General features: G+C 40.4%; 1 protein-coding gene across 1 annotated transcript in view; it reads left to right on the top strand.

Moving 5' to 3' along the window:
- Positions 1–23352, top strand: part of LOC126262144 (protein BANP-like) — a 215570-nt gene that overhangs the window by 43285 nt on the left and 148933 nt on the right. Inside the window, exon 2 of the mRNA XM_049958597.1 lies at positions 20879–21246. Coding sequence (XP_049814554.1) covers positions 20897–21246 — 350 coding nt within the window. The 5' untranslated portion in view covers positions 20879–20896. The remainder of the gene's footprint in view (positions 1–20878; positions 21247–23352) is intronic.

The following is a 23352-nucleotide window of genomic DNA, read 5'->3' as shown; positions in this document are numbered from 1 at the left end:
CTTCCTGTTTGAAGGAAATGCATACCAATTTAAAGTACTACCATTTAGTTTAAATATTGCACTATTGGTGTTCATGAAAAATGAAATGTCGTGTGGTTAGGGCTTCCTGTCGGGTAGACCAGTCGCATGGAGCAAGTCTTTTCAGTTGACACCACTTTGGTGACTTGCATGTTGATGGGGATGATATATATGATGACAACACAACACCTAGTCCCTGAGCGGAGAAAATCTCTGACCCACCCGGGAATCGAACCCAGGCCACTTTTCATGGCATTCCATCGCACTGACCACTCAGCTATTGAGGCGGACTATTGATGTTCACAAGAGCACTCGATGAAACCCTACATAATGAGTTATTGAAATATTTGACAATTTATGTTGCTGATATGTTGTTAATTTCCAAAACGTGGAATGAGTATGGTAATTTACTTAACAGAACTTTAAGTAAGATCTATGAAAATAGTATTACTATTAAGTTATCTAAATCACATTTTGGGATAAGTGAACTTAGATTTCTACAACACACTGTGGGAGCTGAAAGTATATAAACCAACCCTGATAGAATAAGAGCAATAACTGAATGTCCTGAACCTCAAAATATGAAACAGTTGCACTCGTTCCTATGGCTAGCTGGAGTCTAGAAATGATTTTAAAAGGACAACCAATGAATGATCCGAGACTTCTTTGTTACAACAGTGAGCAGTTTGGAGTTGGGAAAAAGGAACTTCAGAATCTTTCAGTAATACTAAGCAAGCATTAGTTGAAGTCCCTATACTCAAACATCCAAATATGAATGAATCTTTCAAGTTTGCTAGAGATGCATCAGATTATGGAATTGCTTGTGAATTATTTCGAGGTTGCTGAGACCAAGAGTTAGGTACTCATACAATAGCATGTGCCAGCTGAAGCTTAGAAAAACATGTAGTTAATTATACAGTCACAGTAAAGGAACTACCGGCAATAATTTTGAGTGTACAAAAATTTCAAATGTTGATATGGGGTTTGAAGATGGAGGTATAAACAGACAATCAAACCTTAGTGTTCTTGGTTTGAAGATGGAGACATACACAGACAATCAGACCTTAGTGTTCTTAATGGAAAGTAGACTACTACATAGTCATCTGAACCAGTGGGTATTATTCTTACAAGAATATGAAATAGATGTACACTACACAAAGGGATCTCTCAGTGTAGTGCCAGACACATTAGCGTAACTGCCACTAGGAATGAGTACAGTAACAAAATAGGAAGGACCTGGGTCCATCGTTGCACTGAATTTCATGAAATACAGATCATCTGAAATACAAATGATGAGTTTAAACAAAATATCTCAACTGATACATACTTTAGTGAAAAATGGGTGGTAGTGCAACGAAAAGCTTTGCCAAGTAAAGAAACAAACTTATGGAAAATTTCTGATGACTTTTGTTTTGGAGAAATGATGAAAATTTGAGTCACTGGAAATTGTGTATTCCTTAAAACACAGGTTCAAACTTAGTATGATGTATACACAATAGATATGGACATTTTGGTATCAGAAAATATATTAAACATATGATAAAGTTTTCCTATTTAAAGAACTTAAGTATAAAGGTGATTAATATAATTAGATCTCGTAGAATTTGCCAAAAAGTAAAGAAAATTAATTCAGGTGCAAGTTACAAGTGGTACCCAAAAATATCTAGGTTATTATACGATTTGACAGCAGACTATTTCTTTGGACCCCTTCCAAAAGGAAGTGGGGGTGTACATATATTTTTGTTTTATTGGAGGGGGGGGGGGGGGGAGAGATACTAGAAAAATAACCCAGTCCCTTAGAAGTAATCGAATGATGCGCTAACATCTTAAATGTACAGATAACAGTAAATCGAGCAACAGGAGGGAAGGAGTTTGGTATTACTACAAAGCAACTCCATTGATTGGAAGGTAGCACAGAACGCTTAAAAGGAGAACAACAATGTAAGCCTATTGTGTGGAAGAATATGAAATATTGAAGGTCAAAATAAATAATTTAAGGATAGTGTTACATAGGAGGATGTGATCCAAAATAAACGGTGTTGACAAGGAGTTCAGTACTCCACAAAATAGTATTAAGGGCAGTGGGATGGGCAAGGTGAACCAAGAGAAGGGGTGGCCTCGACCATAAAATAATTTTTTTTTTTAAAACGAGGGCTGAGGGAGTAGGTGCATTCACAGATGAGGTGGCCTTTGCCTAGATAAGATGGACTCTTGGATGAGATCTGTACTGTTATAAGGAACAGAATACATTTTATATAAGACACTAACCCATCAGATGATATGAGTAATGGAGTATTTTACTCTCTGAATGAAGGTAATATATCGGATTTTATTAAAAAAAAAAAAAACTTAGAGACAGTATTCTGAAAGCATTCTCCAAATGGAAAACAGCATTAATCATAATGATAATTTTTGCAGGAGAATAATGAAAGAGTTGTGTATTATAATGTAAAGGAATGTAAGTGAATGGGCTCATACAGGTTCCGAAATGGTGTGGAATATGGTTCCTAATACAGGAGATGAAAAATAAATTTGAAAGAAAAATAATCTGAAAAATGCACATACAAAGCTAGCAAAAATAAACTAAAGGGGAATAATGAAGTTCCTGATTTCTCTTGTTCTCAAAAGAATATAACAACCTGGGAAGTGTTGAAATGTGTGTTAAGTGTCACACAAAGTCTTGATAGTAAAATATTAAAAAGGCATAAGTTAAGCAAGAAGCAGTACAAGCTCAATGTAAATAAATGATCTCAACACCCTTCACCCTTTCCCGCTGTGGTTGGGTATGTAGTGTCACAGGCTATTTTTTAGGAAATGTCATGTGATGTTCAAGGTTTAGCTTAGCCAACAAAACGAGTCAGAAAATTTCTTATGGAGTAATCTATGGAAGCCTTTTGGGGGGTGGGGGGGGGGCAGTACAGATGTGTTTAAACATGGCCGCCTGCTGTGATGTGGGGCCAATTACTTTGTGCTGGTGCCATGCCAGAGATAGGGTCAGCTATGGAATAGTACCATGGACAACAACGCATGAAGGCATGTTCTTTGTGCGGAAATCTAAAATTGTGTTGAATTAGACCCAGGGTGTGATCTGTCACATAGGGAACATTATCTGCTCAGCAATTGTAATACTAATCTGGTGTTCTGAAAGATGTTAATGTGAAACATTTTTTGTGATATTGAAGAATATACAAGGATTGGTACTTTAATAGTGGCAACTATTTATTTACAGCTTGTATGAAATAGATACGTGTTTCAAAGTTTTACTGACCTTCAAAGTAGTCACCAGCATTGTGTATAACCCATTGCCAGCGATGTGGAAGGTGTAGGATACTCTTAGCAGTGCCAGTTGTGTTGACAGTTCAAGTGGTGCGATCTATTGCCCAACGAATTTGTAGCAATTCTGAAGCGAATGCAATGAAGTGTTTCCTTCAGTTTAGAAATTGAGTTGAACTTACAAGGGAAAGTCAGGGGAGTACAGTAGGTGGTGTAGCACTTAGCAGCCCAATCAGTCAAACAAATCAGTATCAGCTTGCACTGTATGTGCTTGAGCATTGTCCTGCTAAATGATGGTCAGATTCTGCAGAAAGTGTCATCACTTCTGTCTCTAAGTTGGCTGTAGGTTGTGTTCCGAAAATGAACAGCATAGAGACAGAAGTGATGACACTTTCTGCAGGACATGACCATCATTTTGCAGGACAACGCTCAAGCACGTACAGTGCAAGCTGTTACCGATTTGTTTGACTGATGGGTCTGCTAAGTGCTACACCACCTACTGCACTCCCCTAACTTAAACCCTTGTAAGTTCATCTCGATTTCCAAACTGAAGAAACCACTTCATGGCATTCACTTCAAAACTGCTACAAATTCATCAGGCAATAGACCACACCGCTTGAACTTTCAACACAACTGGCACTGCTAAGAGTATCCTACGACTTACACATCGCTGGCAATGGGTTATGCGCAGTGCTGGTGACTACTTTGAAAGGACAATAAAACTTTGAAACATGTATCTATTTTGTACGAGCTGTAAATAAATAGTTGCCACTATTAAAGTTCCAACCCTCGTATAACTTAAACTGACGTCTGCGAATTTGTTGATTTGGTGACGTAAGGACATAGTTGGAGAACAGCCTCTTACAGGTCCAGATGCAACTGTAGGTGAAGAAGAATGATTAGCATGGCAGACTGGAACTGAGTAAGGAATTCAGACCACTACTCCAAACGGCGTCTGAATTAGGGTGCATATGGAGGCATATAGACGGTTGTTTTTCCTTTGCTCTATTTGCGAGTGGAACGGGAAAAGAAATGACTAGCAATGTACCAGGTACTCTTTGTCATGCACCATATGGCAGCTTGGAGGGTATATGTGTAGATTTAGTCTGGTTGCAAGAAAAACATTTCTGAAGAAGAGAAATTTGTTAACATCAAATATACGAGGGATCATCCAGAATGTAGATTACGTTTTGCTATTTAACCCTCGAGCGGACACACTGATTTTCATAACACGAGCAAGCTTTATGTTACCAGGGTAAACATGTATGACCAGGAATCGTAGTTTCATTCAACAACAATAAAATAAACTTATAATATATGAGCTAATTCAATGTTTAATTAAACAATAATAAAAAAACTCATTGAATCACTCTGTTGCCTCATACAATTATTACCCCCAGTAATGATCCACTCGGAGCATTAAACAGCACAGTTGCATCAGATCCCAGACAAATGCTTACTTGATTACATGTTATCTCATACACAACTGTCTCACTCTGGGATTGTGGTGCTAGGTCGGAATCTGGGGCTTTTTTTTTCCCCCACTGAACGTAAATTTTTTTCTCATCTTGCTCGCTGTTTATTTTATATTACTGCTACTCATTTGGATGGTATGAAACACAATTTATCACTGTTACAAAAAGGAAAGTTGCTACTCACCCATGTAGTGGAGATGCTGAGTCGCAGATTGGCACAACAAAAAGACTGACTCAATACAAGCTTTCAGCCTACAAGGGCTTTGTCGAAAAACACACACACACACACACACACACACACACACAAACAAACAAAATAAAAACTCCTCACACAAGCATGACTACAGCGCCTGGCAGCTGGAGCCACACTGTGAGCAACAGCAGCAGTGCATGATGGGAGTGGCAACTGGTTGGGGGTGCCACTCCCGTAATGCACTACTCCTGTTGTTTGCAGTGTGGCTTCAGCTGCCAGAGGATGCAGTCGTGTGTGTGTGTGGGTGGGGGGGGGGGGGGGGAGTGTCTGTTTCCTACAAAGGCCTTGTTGGCCAAAAGCTTTGTGTTGTGCCTATCTGTGACTCAGCATCTCCGCTATAGGGTGAGTAGTAGCTTTCCTTTTCATGATGTTGTTACATTCCAGCTTGGATTTTCCATTGTTCATTTTATCACTGTGTTAACTGAAGCAATAATGAAGGAATAGGTATGGGCTAGCAGTTGTAAAACAAGAATGCAACAGCACAAGACAACGTTAGTTTTGGTTGGTGCTCTTTATACATAGCCACACTCGCTTGAGGTTTAAAAAAAAGTATAGGGAAAAAAGTATGTTTTATTAATTTGAAAGCGACACTTAAATACTAGAAGTTAGTCACGAACTTTCACAGTTCTCTGTGGCCATCGAAGTGCTGTGTTACTAGTCAGGTCTTCCTCATTGGAAACTAATGGTAGTCATTGGGTGCAAGATACTGTATGGCATATGAGGAAACATCTCTCACATGAAAGAAATGAGTACTTCTCAAGTGTGCTTCGCCATGTGTGCTCGGGTATTGTCATGCAAGAACAAAATTTTCGAGCTGTCTTTCCTCTACACTTATTCTGAAATGCTCTTGTTAAGTTTTCCAGAGTTTGACAATATGTTACAGAGTTTGTTGTTGCACCTTGACAAATCGACAAGAAGCAGACCTTTCTTGTCCCAAAAGACAGTCACTATAACCTTTCTTGCAGACAACATTTGCAAGCATTTTTTGGTTTTTGGATGGAATTTGTGCACCCCTACTCCGTAGACTGCAATTTAATCTCGCAGTTCAAATGTTTGACCCAAGTCTTGTTTCCAGTTACAGTTCAACCAAGCCTTTTTTGTAACAATCCAGAAATGTCAGTGATGCAACCATACTGTGGTTTTGTGGTTTTCTGTCAAGATTTTTGGTACACATCTAGTACAAAATTTTTGATATTGTAGCTTCTCTGCAATGATTTGATGCAACAAACATAATGAAGTTTTTTGGAAAACTAAACAAGAGCTCCATCATTGTAAATCGGCAGTTTTCTTGAATCTTCTCATCGACTTTTGTGACCAGTTCATCAGTCACAAAGTTTGGTCGTACACGTCCCTCTTCACTATTAACATTAGTTCAACTTCTTTTAAACCTAATGCACCATAGGCACATTTCACCTTCAGTAGTTACATTATTTCCGTACACTTCACACACTTGCTGATAACTTTCAATCAGTTTATGGTTTTTTGCCAACAAAAGTCTTTATTACCAACCACACTTTACAAGTTGTGGGATTTTCAATTGTGATACACATTTAAAACTTTTATTTTGAAATAACTGTAAATGATAAGAACCTCATACTGTCACAGCTGGAACTGGCTGAACAGAAAAATGCTAAGACAACAATGTGGCCACATTAGACTTTCCCATTGCTGCAGGCAAAAACATAAGGTACTTTTGGGATTGGCCTTGTAAATTTAAGAGTTAGGAAGCTGTTTCTGAAGGTACATGTATGGAATGTAGCCTTGTCTGGAACAAGTGAAATGTGATCTATAAATGGTTCAGACAATGTGGTGCTATGGAAGAATGCTGAGGGGTAGATGGGTAGATCAGATCACTAATGAGGAGATACTGAATAGAACTGTGGAGAAAAGAAATTTGTGACATAACTTGATTAAAAGAGGGGATCAGTTGATAGGACACATTCTGAGACATCAAGGATTCATCATTGTAGTATTTGAGGGAAATGTGGGGGCTAAAAACATAGAGGGAGACCAAGAGATGAATACAGTAAGCAGGTTCAAATGGATGAATGTTGCAGCAGTTATTCAGAGATGAAGAGGCATGCATTGGACAGAGTAATATGGAGAGCTACATCAAACCAATCTTTGGGCTGAAAACAACAACAACATTTGAACCGAACTGTTGTGGAATCACAGATGCCGTGCTAACAACATGAGCTATTCAGAAGAATTCGTACAACTGAGGTAGAGACCTGCAGCAAAACAAGGTGTTGTGTAGTAGCAGCTACAGTAGCTTCACTCAGTAAGATAAAACAGCATGGCGGCCTTGTGTGTTAACCAGATCCCAGTGATGCTATCTCAGATGTTGATGCTGCACAGCTGGTCCAGCACTGGTCACGCTACCAGCAGTGTCAAACACTTTGAGTGCAGCCCTTGACACCAGAGAGAATAGGAGTGCTGCCTCATTATTCCGGGACACCGGATGGAGCATTAGTGGACTGTGAACATGGGTCTACAGTAGCAGAACATGTGCGCCAGGGCAGGTTGTGGCTCAGCAGCAAGTCAGGTGTGGGTCGTGGGTGGCACCTTAGTGAGGACTGCAAACCAAGGACCCTTGAGGGGCACCCTGGAGTTATTTGATGTCGGCAGTAGGCTACAGCTGGGAAGCACCAGTTCAGCTCCCAGCAGCATCAGGATTAGGCATGGCCTATAGACTAGCAACTAGTGGAGACAGCAATGTGTTGTAGTTGAGATTCGATGACCCGCATGGGGCTACGGCTGCCATAGAATACTTTTTGGTGTACACAGCAATCAACAACAGATACTGCATGGCCAGAGTAGCCACTGTTTATACAGGCTCACATCAGTGTTGTTATGAAAAGGCACTGCTTCTCATCACTTATGGGCCTGGGAAGCAAGCATGATGAGGTAACTGTTAGCTTCAGTGCTGTAGCAGGGGCTTTGATCATGCCAGCTCAGCTTCTTTTCAGCTCTGGCAGCAGAATGTGGTAGGCAGCCCACGTGGTAGCTGGTAAGAGCTAAATTAGGAGGACTGTGGCCTAACACTCCTCCCTTCTTTAGAAGATCCGCTTCCCTTGATCAGAATCTGGTATTATATCTGCAGATCATTGAGGCATTACATTTTCATTTTTTTTACATTTAGATGAAGTTCTCTCTCCAGTTGCTCTAACATTAACACAGTCCAGTTTACAATGTCCAAGGGATGGTATGTTTAACAACTGTTTAATCTCTTAAAGGTAACCCATTTGGTCGGTATATGGTGGACAAGGAGTTCAGGTGGATGGATAGTTTTCCACTGTAGATACATACAGGCTGCACAATTGAGGACCTGAATCAAGATGGTACTTGAGGTTGAGATGCCTATCACAATGATTTTGTGGTGGTGATTACTGTGATATTATTGCAATTGCTGAAGTATTTGCTACATGTTAATGTGCCACTTCTGCACTGCCGACATCCCGTCTAGAGAACTAAGTAGGTTGTGATTCAAGGTATTGCTCAGACGGATCAGGTTTTGGGCAGGTAGTAATGTGTAAAAGTTCGTCAGGCAAGTACATTAGTGGATACATCAGGTTGAGGACCTTAGCCCTGGTTGCCAAGAGCAGAAAAGTTGGCTTAGAAATGTCACAAGTTGCACCATTTATTGCTACCCTACAGCTCCAACCATTCTGCATTCTTAGGTCACCTTTGCTTGTAATAATTTGTGATCATCACCACTGGGTTGCATACGGAGTATACCTAATGTGGACCTGCCTTCTGGAAATAAGATTTCTGTGCAAGGACATCCCACAGCCATCTTTCTGCTTCTGTCCTGCGATATTTCTATTTCACATGTCCCTGTGGGAGTGTGGATCCTTGGAACAGGCATATTGTGATTTGCTCTTTTTGACAGTATCTTAGTTTGTCTGTTGACATCAGCACATGGTTTCCCCCTCACGGTGTAATCAGTTGTATTTCGTTGTCCTGATTTGCAGAAACTCCAACATTGTCATCTTGATGTTCAGTTGGAAACATAATAAACCTCAAGCTACTCCAACAATGTGACAAATCAACCCAACTGAATACAACATGATATCCACCAAAATAATCATTACCCCATCACAAAATGAAATCAACCCCGACATTATCATCCACAACTAACATTCCAAAATACCACAACTACTATCTTCACCATTCGCACAAAATTCACATACCTTTGTTGCTGTGGTACATAATGGAGGAAATACACCAAATAAAACACTACTACTACTACTACTACTACTACTACTACTACGTGATCAGGTCCAGTGGACCGCACGCATCTACAAGTTTCCTCCTCCACTCTATTCTGTCCATTGCTGCTATCTGCAATCCGTTCACATCTATTGACACTTGGTTTAAATCTTCATGGAGTCCATCCCTCCAATGCTTCTTGGGTCTCCCTGGCGGTCTATTTCCTGTAGGTGTGAAATCCAGGATCTTCCGAGGCCATCTAGGGCCACTTTTCACTGAGAACTCGTCATGTGAAGCAGAGATCAATGCCAGAATACAAGCAGGAAACTGATCTTACCACAACCTAGCACAACTGCTTTGGTCCAAATATCTCTCCAGACAGTTCGAGATCCGACTGTACAAAACCCTGATCCAGCCTGTTGTTCTATATGTCTGTGAGACATGGAGTATCCGGAAACAGGACTTCCATAAGCTCCTTGTTTTTGTGAGAAAAGTGCTTCGGAAGATCTTCGGTCCGGTTCTGGATGCAGATACAGGGGAATGGAGGATCAGATACAACCAAGAGCTTGAGGAACTATACCAGCAGCCCAAGCAGGAACTGTCAAATAAAACACAAAAATCTTAATATCCTATTACTTACATTGCATCAACACACAGTAACGTGTGTAGCTTCCACAGGTGTGGTGTGTTCCTCCTCCTTCTTATTGCCCTCTCCCGCCTTACTTGGGTGTGCCACCAGTAACAGTGGCATCAAAACCTGCATGCCCCAAAAAGGACATTCATGTCTGCTATATACGACTGTTGTTCGTGTCGGAAGCTTCAGTTTGATGTCCACTGGTAAAGTCATTTCAGTTACCTGGTATGAGCCTTGACATCAGGTGATGAATTTCTTCATTTTTCCATTTATACTGTAAAGGCTTGTCAGAATCATACACGTTGCACTCCAGCAGTTTAGCATTGTGCTGCTCCAGTGTTCCTGACATTAAGGGGTCTTGGATTGCTTTTCTCACTTGCTTCTATATCTCTCTCACCATCCTCATGAAATTATGCACGGGCTTATCATTTCTCTCCGTCTTATGTTTGATTACTTCATATGATGGCATTTTCTGACTGTACACTACTTTGTATGGTGATAGGCCTGTACTTTCAGATTTTAGAATTACAAGCTGCAACCACATGTAGAAATAAAGTATCCCAATCATTGTGTGACTGTTCACAAAGTGGCTTATTATTTTGCATAACATTCAGTGTACACATTCCCTCTTTCTATTAGCTAGTGGATATAATGGATTCGGCCTTAGCTCATGAATACTCAATAAATGGCACAACTGCTTCATCAATTCTGACATACATTGGTGCTTCGGTCCATGATTAACATATATCGAACACCGAACATTAGTAACAAATTATTCACGAATGCCTGTGCTACCGTGTCAGCTTGCTGATTCGGGATAGTGGCCATTCCCACGTAGCATATTATAGTCAGAATGTAGTGGTTCCTTGCTGGTGTGTGGATGGAAGGTCCTAAAATATCCATCCCAATCATTTTGAAAGGTTTACTGACTTCCAGTATCCTCTGCAGCAGAATATCTTGATGGCTTAACCCCACCTTGCTGTCCACATGTACACCAGCAGTAATGTTCGGTTACTCTTTGCTCCATGATTCTGTGCCATCCATGATCAGGCAATACCTGCTCATATGCCTGTTCTAACACATCTTGTATAATGATGGGAACCACAACATGAGGCTGCATCATTATCATCTTGCAAAATACACCATCATGTAAAATAAAGTGTGGCTGCTTTCAAATAATTTGCAATCCTCAACTACAACTTGTGCTCTTTGCTACTCCACAATAGTACAACCTACCATTGATAATACACCAGTCTTCCTAATGAGGCTATCTGCTATACTGTGCCTTTTACCAGGTTTGTGGACTACTTTGAAATCAAATTCACTTAATTTTAGTGCCTCTAATCCCAAGAGCCAGTTCAACGCCAACATGATCCATTATCACCATAAATTTTTTGCATTTTTTTGCATATGTACATAAATACAATGTGCCATATATGAGGCTCTGACAGAACAGTTCCTCTGTGCTTTTTTGTCACAATGTGTGGTGTAGGCCACTGGATGTTCCTTATCCTCTACCTCTTGACTTAAAACCCAGCACAATGCATTATTACTAGCATCACACAATAACACAAACTCCTTCTGCCAGAAAGACCAATACTGAGCTAGTTGCCTACAATACCTTCAGTTTGTAAATGCATTTTCACACTCTGATGTCCACTGAAACTTTGTACTTTTCTTTAATAAGTGCATGAGAGGTCTTGGTATCTCTGCAAGCTCCAGCACAAATTTCATAAAATTGACTAACCCTAAAAACAACTTCCAGTCTTTGCCTGTCTGAGGTGTTGGAAAACTCTGCACAACATTCACCAATCTCAGACCAGTTCATACCTCCTCTTGGCTAATAAATACCTTAAGTAACATATTTTGTGTAGCGCAAAATGACACTTCTCTATACTAAGAGTTAGGTGTACCATGTGTAATCTGTTAAAAACTTCCCTCAGCCATTGCACATGCTCTCCCATATCTTTTCTAAAAACAGTAATATTGTGTAGATATGCCAGACACTTTTCTGCTTTTTATCCTCTCAATGCCGTGGCCAACAGAGGTTGAAATATGATCAGTGCACTATTCAGTCCACTGGTAGTGACCCTAAGGAACCATAAAAGCAGTTTTCAGCCAGTCATTTGGTGCCACCTCTAACTCAGGCTGTTTCAGCTCGAGAGCTCAGCTGCAAGCAGACAGGTGCCTGTGGGCATTGGCGGGCAGGAGTGAGTAAGCAGCGCAAGGTCACTGGTGGACATAATGTAATACAAATGTATGAACATTTTATTTAGTTTGAGAAATACGATTAATGAAGCATTGAGTGTCAGTCTTTGAGCTGCTGTGAGATGCAGAATACTCTTTAAGTATTGGGTCGTGAAGCTGGGACCTTTCTGCAGTTTTTACTATCTTCATTGTAAGAAACATTTGTTCACAACCATATGTTGAGCCAAACACAGATATGATGTTTGCTGCATGCCTGTGTAACTTGGGAAAGTCTTAAAGATGAAGATCGCGATACCATCTTACCAAATTCGTGATGTTGTAATACCTATCCTCGAGCAGTGTACTGTTTTACAAATCTATTAGTTCTAGCTGCATTTCAAAAGGAACAGTATCTGGTACAACTGAAAATGAAGTGCTAAACAGTTTTAACTTGTTTTTAGGCATCACCTCAATACTTTGATGAAGTTGTATGATAATTTGTTGATAATCGCCAAAACTTATTTCTTCAGCCAATTGAAGGTAGAACCGTCCCAGCATAACACTCTACTTTTACTCACCCCACTGTACTAATGGTGCCATATGTTGGCCCACAATGTCGGTTGATTTCATTGATCCCACATCTGGTACCATTTACTATAACGAGCGAGGTGGAGCAGTGGTTACCATACTAGACTCGCATTCGGGAGGATGACGATTCAAATCCGTGTGCAGCCATCCTGATTTAGGTTTTTCATGATTTGTCTGAATCACTTCAGGTAAATGCCAGGATGGTTCCTGTGAAAGGGCATGGCCAACTGCCATTCCTAATCCGATGGGACCGATGACCTCGCTGTTTGGCCCTCCCCATAGTCAACTAACCAACCAGTTACTACGGATCAGCAGGTACGTAGAACCAGTTCCTCACCATTGGAGAATTATAAAAGCGATGGAAACAGCGATGTGATTTATTCAGCAGAAATCACACAGCCAATACAGACAGTGCCCCAATGGTGTGAAGTGACCCTGAGTGGCAGCAAATAAGGTGCTGTGTAGCTTTGGTCAGCAAGTCACCACAGCTTAGTGGCCTTGGGTGGTAGCTGTGTCCTGGTGATGCTACGTTAGATGCTGGTGCTGCACATCCGGCCCATCACTGGTCATGTTACTGGCAGTGTGAAGTACTGCCAGACATAGTCCATGGTGCCAGGCAGCAGCCTAGAGCCTCGGCACCCTAAACCTGAGACCACAGCGAAAGATGCAGCACCAGCAGTCTGTGAACACGAGTTTGCGGCGACAGAGTTTGTGCGCAGAGGGCAGGTGGAGACTCAGCAGCAAGTCAAGTGTGGATGGCACCTGAGCACGGACTGCAAACCAAGGACCCCTGAGCGGCACCCTGGAACCAGTTGATGCCAGCCAGCAGTAGGCCCCAGCTGGAAGGCATCAATTCAGTTCTTGGCAGCATCAGGACTAGATGCGAACACAGACCAGCACGTAGTGGAAGCAGTGACTAGTTGAAGTAGAGACGGGACACCCTACATCGAGTCTGCAGCTGGCACAGAGTGCTTTTTGGTGTAGACAGTGGTGTACGACAGATACTGCATTTCTGGGGCAGCCATATCAAACCTCTTACGAGCTCAGTAACAAGCATCTTGTGGTGACTGTATTTACGTCATGGTGGAGTAGAGGCTTTCATCATGTCAACTCAGCACCTTTCTGGCTATGGTAGCAGAATGTGGTAGGCAGCCTGCCACCTCCCCTGGGCTCAGGTTGCAGAGCCAACTTAGGAAGGTTATGGCAAAACAATAGCAAATATGGGTAAGTTAACCAGCTCACTGATCCAAATATAAATAACAAGTAAACCAAGGACTCCAGCAAGAATCAAATATCACCACAGGAAAACTGGTGAAATTGTAGTCTTGGTTAACATATGATATGTGTAGTAGCAATTAGTTAAATGTAAATTTATGATTTTGCAATGACAAATTGCATCTGTAAAATGGTGGTGGCCATACTGGCTGAGAACAGTTCACTTTGAGAGATCATCAGGTACAAGTGTATGGCTTGATACAATCAGGTGTCAGGTCATGGTTAAAGTGATTAAAATAGTTTCAACAGCTAGCTTCATGAACTCAAACTTTAAACACATCACATTTGGTCTGATGAATTTTTTCAACAATTAGTTTTGTGAACTCTAAACTACATCATGTATGGACTTACGTATTCTTCACATAACTGTGATCTTTAGCTCTGGACAGTATTATGGTGTGCCAGACTTACCATTTTTGTAATCTAGCCAATGACTCTGCTTGTCATTGTTTCTCTCGTGGTATTAAACAATGGTTTAATCAACATTTTTATTTCTGAGTGATAAGCAGGTGGTGCTTACAACATTATTTACGCTGCTGACTTCCACCACCACCATCACCACCACCACCACCACCACCACTACCACTGTGCAAACAAACCCTCTAACTTTTGCACCTATATAGATACAACATACATAGATCTGTTTATGTTCATCACCAAGTGCTGATTTGTTACCAAATAATGGAAGTCAACATGCCAGTTTTGTATTTGTGCATAGCTGATTTTTAAAAACCATTAGCTGAAGTCTGAAACCAACTCTTAATTTTCTTAGCTGTGAATCTGTTGTTTCATATCTGCTGAATATTTTACTGTAGGAGACTTTACTGGTCAGAATGGTTTACCACATTGTCTACCCAACTTCAAGTATAAACTAGACACGAATAAAATGAATGTAAGGTCTGATGTAGATGTCTAATTAATTTACTTGGAAAGGAACGAAATGGCTGTTTTTAACTTAATCAGTTTAGAGAAAGATGTTAGGAAATGCTATGTTATTGTTAAGAGGAAAAATTTGCCTGTGTACAAGATGTACCATTGTAATTGGAGATACAGACATGAGCAGCAACAACATAGTAATAGGCAGTTGTGGTAAGAGTTATAACTCACTGAACTCTGGACTCAACTTTTAGGAACAACTTGATGAAGAACCTCAAGTGGAACAAGCATTCTTGCCGAACTGAGTTGTCAATAGAAGCAGCTAATGATGATAACATGATTTGTTTTTTAATATTTGGAGATTTAAATGCATTAGCAGAATGAAGTAACCATCTTGACTTAATCTTATATGCTACACTAAAAAATAATGATAATGAGAAGTTGTGTTGAACTGGTATAGGTTAGACTTTTTTTACTTTAATTATAATTAAATTATTCATAAATAAATATTTTAGTCAACACAGCAAAAACAGCTTCTGCCACTATTTACCCTCTGGTGTGCATGTCACACTTTACCTGTAAAAAGACTTATTTTCAGTCATAAGTTATCTGATATGAAAATATTACGTCCAAAGTTGTTGGGTGTATTTCAGCGATTACTGAATTTGCAAAAATGTGTTAATCCATGTCTTTAATGAGTCACTTATTAGTCAAGATGATAAAGTTAAATGCCTTACTCTATATACATTATCATTACCTCATGACCAAAATGCTTTCACCCCTGCGTCTATTTACCTATGTTATGAACAGCTGGCTTTGATTACAGTTAAGGTGCACAAAGATTTAGCAGATGAATCTTGTAAGCTCCAGAGGAGTATTCTGTTGTTGATTAGGTACTGTAATGGTTTGGAATGCATCAGCTTATTCCTCAGGATTGGTCTTTTGGAAATGTGTACTCTTTCCTGTCCAAGACTGTTCCTGTACCTTGAAAATTTTTCTCCTCAGTTTTGTCTTGAGCACCAATGATATGTCTCTTGCCATATTCGCATGCTAACCTCACTGCTCTGACTAGCAATGAGTGAACACAAGTAAATGTTATATGCTAGGAACATATAATACAGTGTCCCATCGTAACATTCTTTTTACCTACTTTCGTCAGATGAGCCAGGTGGCTAAATCTTCCTAAGTCATTGATCATAACCCTTCCCTGTCTGGTTGGCTCTTCATTTCCCTTTTATTTATTTGTTTACTTCTGTACTCTGCAAGTGAGATGTGCTTTACTATAACACCATGTTGTATTCTTTGGAGTTTGAACTTCATCCATAGTGCTTCCCTGTTTCCACTGTTCAACTAGACTTTTCTGTCTTTGCATTACACTGTAACTGTCTTCCACACCTTTCCCATCCCCTTTTCTTGCTTTAATTTCTGTGGACAGAGTCTGAAAGCTCAAGCATCTACACTACCTTTTGTCTCTGTTTGCACTGATATCACAAATTACACGGTGGCGCACGAAAAACTGGCCCGAGTACAGACTGCTCACCAGTCACACACAAATTGTTGCCCACCACGAGCAGATATAACAACAAATAGATAAACGTGTAATAATAAGATAATAAAGAAGTCCCGACAACACAAAATGTAGTTGCAACAGCTTCGAAACAATAGACAACATTTGGTGGGTGACAATAATCAGTCTAGTTCTTGGGCTGGTTTTTCATGCATCCCCCATGAACCATGGACCTTGCCATTGGTGGGGAGGCTTGCGTGCCTCAGCGATACAGATGGCCGTACCGTAGGTGCAACCACAACGGAGGGGTATCTGTTGAGAGGCCAGACAAACATGTGGTTCCTGAAGAGGGGCAGCAGCCTTTTCAGTAGTTGCAGGGGCAACAGTCTGGATGATTGACTGATCTGGCCTTGTAACATTAACCAAAACGGCCTTGCTGTGCTGGTACTGCAAACGGCTGAAAGCAAGGGGAAACTACAGCCGTAATTTTTCCCGAGGACATGCAGCTTTACTGTATGATTAAATGATGATGGCGTCCTCTTGGGTAAAATATTCCGGAGGTAAAATAGTCCCCCATTTGGATCTCCGGGCGGGGACTACTCAAGAGGACGTCGTTATCAGGAGAAAGAAAACTGGCATTCTACGGATCGGAGCATGGAATGTCAGATCCCTTAATCGGGCAGGTAGGTTAGAAAATTTAAAAAGGGAAATGGATAGGTTAAAGTTAGATACAGTGGGAATTAGTGAAGTTCGTTGGCAGGAGGAACAAGACTTTTGGTCAGGTGATTACAGGGTTATAAATACAAAATCAAATAGGGGTAATGCAAGAGTAGGTTTAATAATGAATAAAAAAATAGGAGTGCGGGTTAGCTACTACAAACAGCATAGTGAACGCATTATTGTGGCCAAGATAGACACAAAGCCCATGCCTACTACAGTAGTACAAGTTTATATGCCCACTAGCTCTGCAGATGATGATGAAATTGATGAAATGTATGACGAGATAAAAGAAATTATTCAGGTAGTGAAGGGAGACGAAAATTTAATAGTCATGGGTGACTGGAATTCGTCAGTAGGAAAAGGGAGAGAAGGAAACATAGTAGGTGAATATGGATTGGGGGGAAGAAATGAAAGAGGAAGCCGCCTTGTAGAATTTTGCACAGACCATAACTTAATCATAGCTAACACTTGGTTCAAGAATCATAAAAGAAGGTTGTATACCTGGAAGAATCCTGGAGATACTAATAGGTATCAGATAGATTATATAATGGTAAGACAGAGATTTAGGAACCAGGTTTTACATTGTAAGACATTTCCAGGGGCAGATGTGGATTCTGACCACAATCTATTGGTTATGAACTGCAGATTGAAACTGAAGAAACTGCAAAAAGGTGGGAATTTAAGGAGATGGGACCTGGATAAACTGAAAGAACCAGAGGTTGTAGAGAGTTTCAGGGAGAGCATAAGGGAACAATTGACAGGAATGGGGGAAAGAAATACAGTAGAAGAAGAATGGGTAGCTCTGAGGGATGAAGTAGTGAAGGCAGCAGAGGATCAAGTAGGTAAAAAGACGAGGGCTAATAGAAATCCTTGGGTAACAGAAGAAATATTTAATTTAATTGATGAAAGGAGAAAATATAAAAATGCAGTAAATGAAGCAGGCAAAAGGGAATACAAACGTCTCAAAAATGAGATCGACAGAAAGTGCAAAATGGCTAAGCAGGGATGGCTAGAGGACAAATGTAAGGATGTAGAGGCTTGTCTCACTAGGGGTAAAATAGATACTGCCTACAGGAAGATTGGAGAGACCTTTGGAGAGAAGAGAACCACTTGTATGAATATCAAGAGCTCAGATGGCAACCCAGTTCTAAGCAAAAAAGGGAAGGCAGAAAGGTGGAAGGAGTATATAGAGGGTTTATACAAGGGCCATGTACTTGAGGACAATATTATGGAAATGGAAGAGGATGTAGATGAAGATGAAATGGGAGATAAGATACTGCGTGAAGAGTTTGACAGAGCACTGAAAGACCTGACTCGAAACAAGGCCCCGGGAGTAGACAACATTCCATTAGAACTACTGATGACCTTGGGAGAGCCAGTCATGACAAAACTCTACCATCTGGTGAGCAAGATGTATGAGACATGCGAAATACCCACAGACTTCAAGAAGAATATAATAATTCCAATACCAAAGAAAGCAGGTGTTGACAGATGTGAAAATTACCGAACTATCAGTTTAATAAGTCACAGCTGCAAAATACTAACGCGAATTCTTTACAGACGAATGGAAAGACTGGTAGAAGCGGACCTCGGGGAAGATCAGTTTGGATTCCGTAGAAATGTTGGAACACGTGAGGCAATACTAACCTTAAGACTTATCTTAGAAGAAAGATTAAGAAAAGGCAAACCTACGTTTCTAGCATTTGTAGACTTAGAGAAAGCTTTTGACAACGTTAACTGGAATACTCTCTTTCAAATTCTGAAGGTGGCAGGGGTAAAATACAGGGAGCGAAAGGCTATTTACAATTTGTACAGAAACCAGATGGCAGTTATAAGAGTCGAGGGGCATGAAAGGGAAGCAGTGGTTGGGAAAGGAGTGAGACAGGGTTGTAGCCTCTCCCCGATGTTATTCAATCTGTATATTGAGCAAGCAGTAAAGGAAACAAAAGAAAAATTCGGAGTAGGTATTAAAATTCATGGAGAAGAAGTAAAAACTTTGAGATTCGCCGATGACATTGTAATTCTGTCAGAGACAGCAAAGGACTTGGAAGAGCAGTTGAAGGGAATGGACAGTGTCTTGAAAGGAGGATATAAGATGAACATCAACAAAAGCAAAACGAGGATAATGGAATGTAGTCAAATTAAATCGGGTGATGCTGAGGGGATTAGATTAGGAAATGAGACACTTAAAGTAGTAAAGGAGTTTTGCTATTTAGGGAGTAAAATAACTGATGATGGTCGAAGTAGAGAGGATATAAAATGTAGACTGGCAATGGCAAGGAAATCGTTTCTGAAGAAGAGAAATTTGTTAACATCGAGTATAGATTTAAGTGTCAGGAAGTCGTTTCTGAAAGTATTTGTATGGAGTGTAGCCATGTATGGAAGTGAAACATGGATGATAACCAGTTTGGACAAGAAGAGAATAGAAGCTTTTGAAATGTGGTGCTACAGAAGAATGCTGAAGATAAGGTGGGTAGATCACGTAACTAATGAGGAGGTATTGAATAGGATTGGGGAGAAGAGAAGTTTGTGGCACAAGTTGACTAGAAGAAGGGATCGGTTGGTAGGACATGTTTTGAGGCATCAAGGGATCACAAATTTAGCATTGGAGGGCAGCGTGGAGGGTAAAAATCGTAGAGGGAGACCAAGAGATCAATACACTAAGCAGATTCAGAAGGATGTAGGTTGCAGTAGGTACTGGGAGATGAAGAAGCTTGCACAGGATGGAGTAGCATGGAGAGCTGCATCAAACCAGTCTCAGGACTGAAGACCACAACAACAACAACAACAACAACAACCCTTTATTTATGAAGTGCAACTACTGTGTCAATCATTCCATTCCTCTTAATGTGTACTGGCTAAATATTTCACAGGCAGAATTTAGTTCTTACTATATATATATATATATATATATATATATATATATATATATATATATATATATATATATATATATATATAAAAAGAAAGATGATGAGACTTACCAAACAAAAGCGCTGGCAGGTCGATAGACACACAAACAAACACAAATATACACACAAAATTCAAGCTTTCGCAACAAACTGTTGCCTCATCAGGAAAGAGGGAAGGAGAGGGAAAGACGAAAGGATGTGGGTTTTAAGGGAGAGGGTAAGGAGTCATTCCAATCCCGGGAGCGGAAAGACTTACCTTAGGGGGAAAAAAGGACAGGTATACACTCGCACACACACACATATCCATCCACACATACAGACACAAGCAGACATACAGACATATATGTCTGCTTGTGTCTGTATGTGTGGATGGATATGTGTGTGTGTGCGAGTGTATACCTGTCCTTTTTTCCCCCTAAGGTAAGTCTTTCCGCTCCCGGGATTGGAATGACTCCTTACCCTCTCCCTTAAAACCCACATCCTTTCGTCTTTCCCTCTCCTTCCCTCTTTCCTGATGAGGCAACAGTTTGTTGCGAAAGCTTGAATTTTGTGTGTATATTTGTGTTTGTTTGTGTGTCTATCGACCTGCCAGCGCTTTTGTTTGGTAAGTCTCATCATCTTTCTTTTTAGATATATTTTTTCCACGTGGAATGTTTCCCTCTGTTATATATATATATATATATATATATATATATATATATATATATATATATAACAGCTAAGTAAAAAAAGTCTAGATAAATAAGGAACAGTATTTATAGTGAATACAACTGTTTATGAAAACCTCCAGTCATGTGTGTAATGCTTATTTTTCTTAGTTTGTACTTTTTCCATGTACTCTTCAAACAGATGGGATTGTATTTTAAAGACCTTTATATGCTTTCCTGGACTACTAAGTACTTATTAATTTTGTTTGGTATGAGTAATCTTATTTTTGTTGTTGCTTAGGAAATCGACTGGCCAAAGATGTCTGTTGAACCCTCTGTAAAAAGGATTCGTGGAGAAGGAAGCTCTGTGATAGAAGCCATTCAGACGTGTTGCAAGTACATAGCAGATTTGAAGCAAGTGTTTAATCAGAGGTTTTCTGTTCTTGAAAGCAAAGTAGGCATAATGGCAACAAATTTTAACACCCTTCTACAAAGGATGGATGCATTGGAAAATTTGGTAAAAAGATCACTAAAATGTGATAGTCACAAACATACATGTTGTGAGGATGTGTTGGGAAAGATTGAGCGAATGGAGGAAGCTTTGAAATCTGTTTCCATTATGAACCAGTCAGCAATATCAAAAGATGCAACAGACTCAGGATCAGAGAGGTTAGTGAAATTGCTATTACTGAACCAAAAGTATTTCCTTATAAACGTGTAATTCTGTATGTACAAATTACTATTCCCAAGTGAGGTGAGCTTTCAGTTCTAGTGTTCAGTAGTTAACTTGGAGGTATCGAGATATTAAACTGAAAATGACACTATTTTTCTGAACAGCCTTGACCTTCTAACTGTTCAATGCAAGTTAAACTTTCAGTGTATGCAAGCTAAACTCTCAGATTGCATGAGCACTTCTTAAACCACGCCATACCTTGCTTTAGTTGGAAAGATCAAAGTTCATAACTTCTGTCATTGCAGGGTTGCAAACCATTTCAAAATGGCTCTGAGCACTATGGGACTTAACTGCTGTGGTCATCAGTCCCCTAGGACTTAGAACTACTTAAACCTAACTAACCTAAGGACATCATACACATCCATGCCCGAGGCAGGATTAGAACCTGCGACCGCAGCGTGCAACCATTTCATTTATAAGCAAGAGATTGTTGTGCTTTTGAAATGAGCCACCATTGCAGCCACACAAACATGGATCAGTTGTCAACTCTGGGTTATACTGGACTGCATAGCAGAGGTCATCTCAGTTGTGCAGCTCAGACAGGGTAGTTCCCCTCTACCACTTAATCATCACAGAGCTTGTAGCAACTTTCTCTGCATCTTACAACACTGGTATATATCAAACAATGGAAAATCCAGGATGGAATGTAACAATACCAGAGAAGGAAAGTTGCTACTCACCATATAGCGGAGATGCTGAGTCGCAATAGGCACAATAAAAAGATTCACACAATTAAAGCTTTCGGCCATTAAGGCCTTTGTCAGCAGTACACACACGCACACACACACACACACACACACACACACTCACATAAACACAACTTGCACACACATCTGCAGTCTCAGAGAGCTGAGACCACACTGCGAACAGCAGCACCAGTGCATGATGGGAGTGGCAACTGGGTGGGGGTATTGATGAGGCTGGGGCGGCGAGGGGAACGGATAGTATGGTGGGAGTGACAGACAGTGAAGTGTTGCAGTTTAGACTGAGGGCAGGAGAGAAGGTGCGGAGGGGGCGGGGGTAAGTAGCGGAAAGGAGAGAAAATAAAAGACTGAGTGTGGCGGTGAAATGAAGGCTGTGTAATGCTGGAATGGGAACATGGAGGGAGATGGATGGGTTGATGACAGTGACTAACGAAGGTTGAGGCCAGGAGGTTTACGGGAACGTAGGATGTATTGCAGGGAAATTTCCCACCTGCGCAATTCAGAAAAGCTGGTGTTGGTGGGAAGGATCCGTATGGCACAGACTGTGAAGCAGTCATTAAGATGAGCGATATCATGTTTGGCAGCGTGTTCAGCAACAGGGTAGTCCACTTGTTTCTTGGCCACAGTTTGTCGGTGGCCGTTCATGTGGACAGATAGCTTGTTGGTTGTCATGCCTACATAGTAGACTGCAGCACAGAGGTTGCAGCTTAGCTTGTAAATCACATGACTGCAACCTCTGGCCCTTGTTCCGTGATATGTACATAACTAATTGAGAAATAGTTAATAATGTTTTACCTGATTGGTATAAAAGATTAATAGGTATTCTTACTTGTTGCGGTAAGAATACTTAGTTTTTTTTAATAGTTCTTTTTAATGAACTGTCTACTGCTTCTAGTTACTGCTCTTACAGCCCTTTCCTATAGTTCAAAATTTGTGTCCCTGTTTTGTGCCTTTGATCCCCAGAAAAGAATCCCATAGCTAAGAATTGGGTGTGTGTAGGAATAGGATATCACCACAAGGTAATGGCTATTACAGACTGACGATAGAACCTCAAAAACATGTTATGCTGATCACATTATTTGGTCAGTATCTTTCATTCCATGCCAATTGACAATCAGTATTCATCCCCAAAAACTTTGCATTTAATTACATAACCTACAGGTTTATCATTTCTCCGTAGTGCAACAGAATTGTTTTCTCTCTAAGCTGAAGTGTGTATAGTTCATTTTATTCATGTTAATTCATTACCTACAGAAGTAGTAAAATCCTTGAAGATTTCATCTGATTTTGCTGGTAGTTCTCATGTTTTATCACTGACTATGATGTTGCTGTCATCAG

This window comes from Schistocerca nitens, chromosome 1, assembly GCF_023898315.1.
Source record: "Schistocerca nitens isolate TAMUIC-IGC-003100 chromosome 1, iqSchNite1.1, whole genome shotgun sequence".
In the NCBI taxonomy this organism is placed as follows: domain Eukaryota; kingdom Metazoa; phylum Arthropoda; class Insecta; order Orthoptera; family Acrididae; genus Schistocerca; species Schistocerca nitens.
Note: the sequence above shows the minus strand (reverse complement) of the source record. Positions and strands in the feature narration are given on the sequence as shown.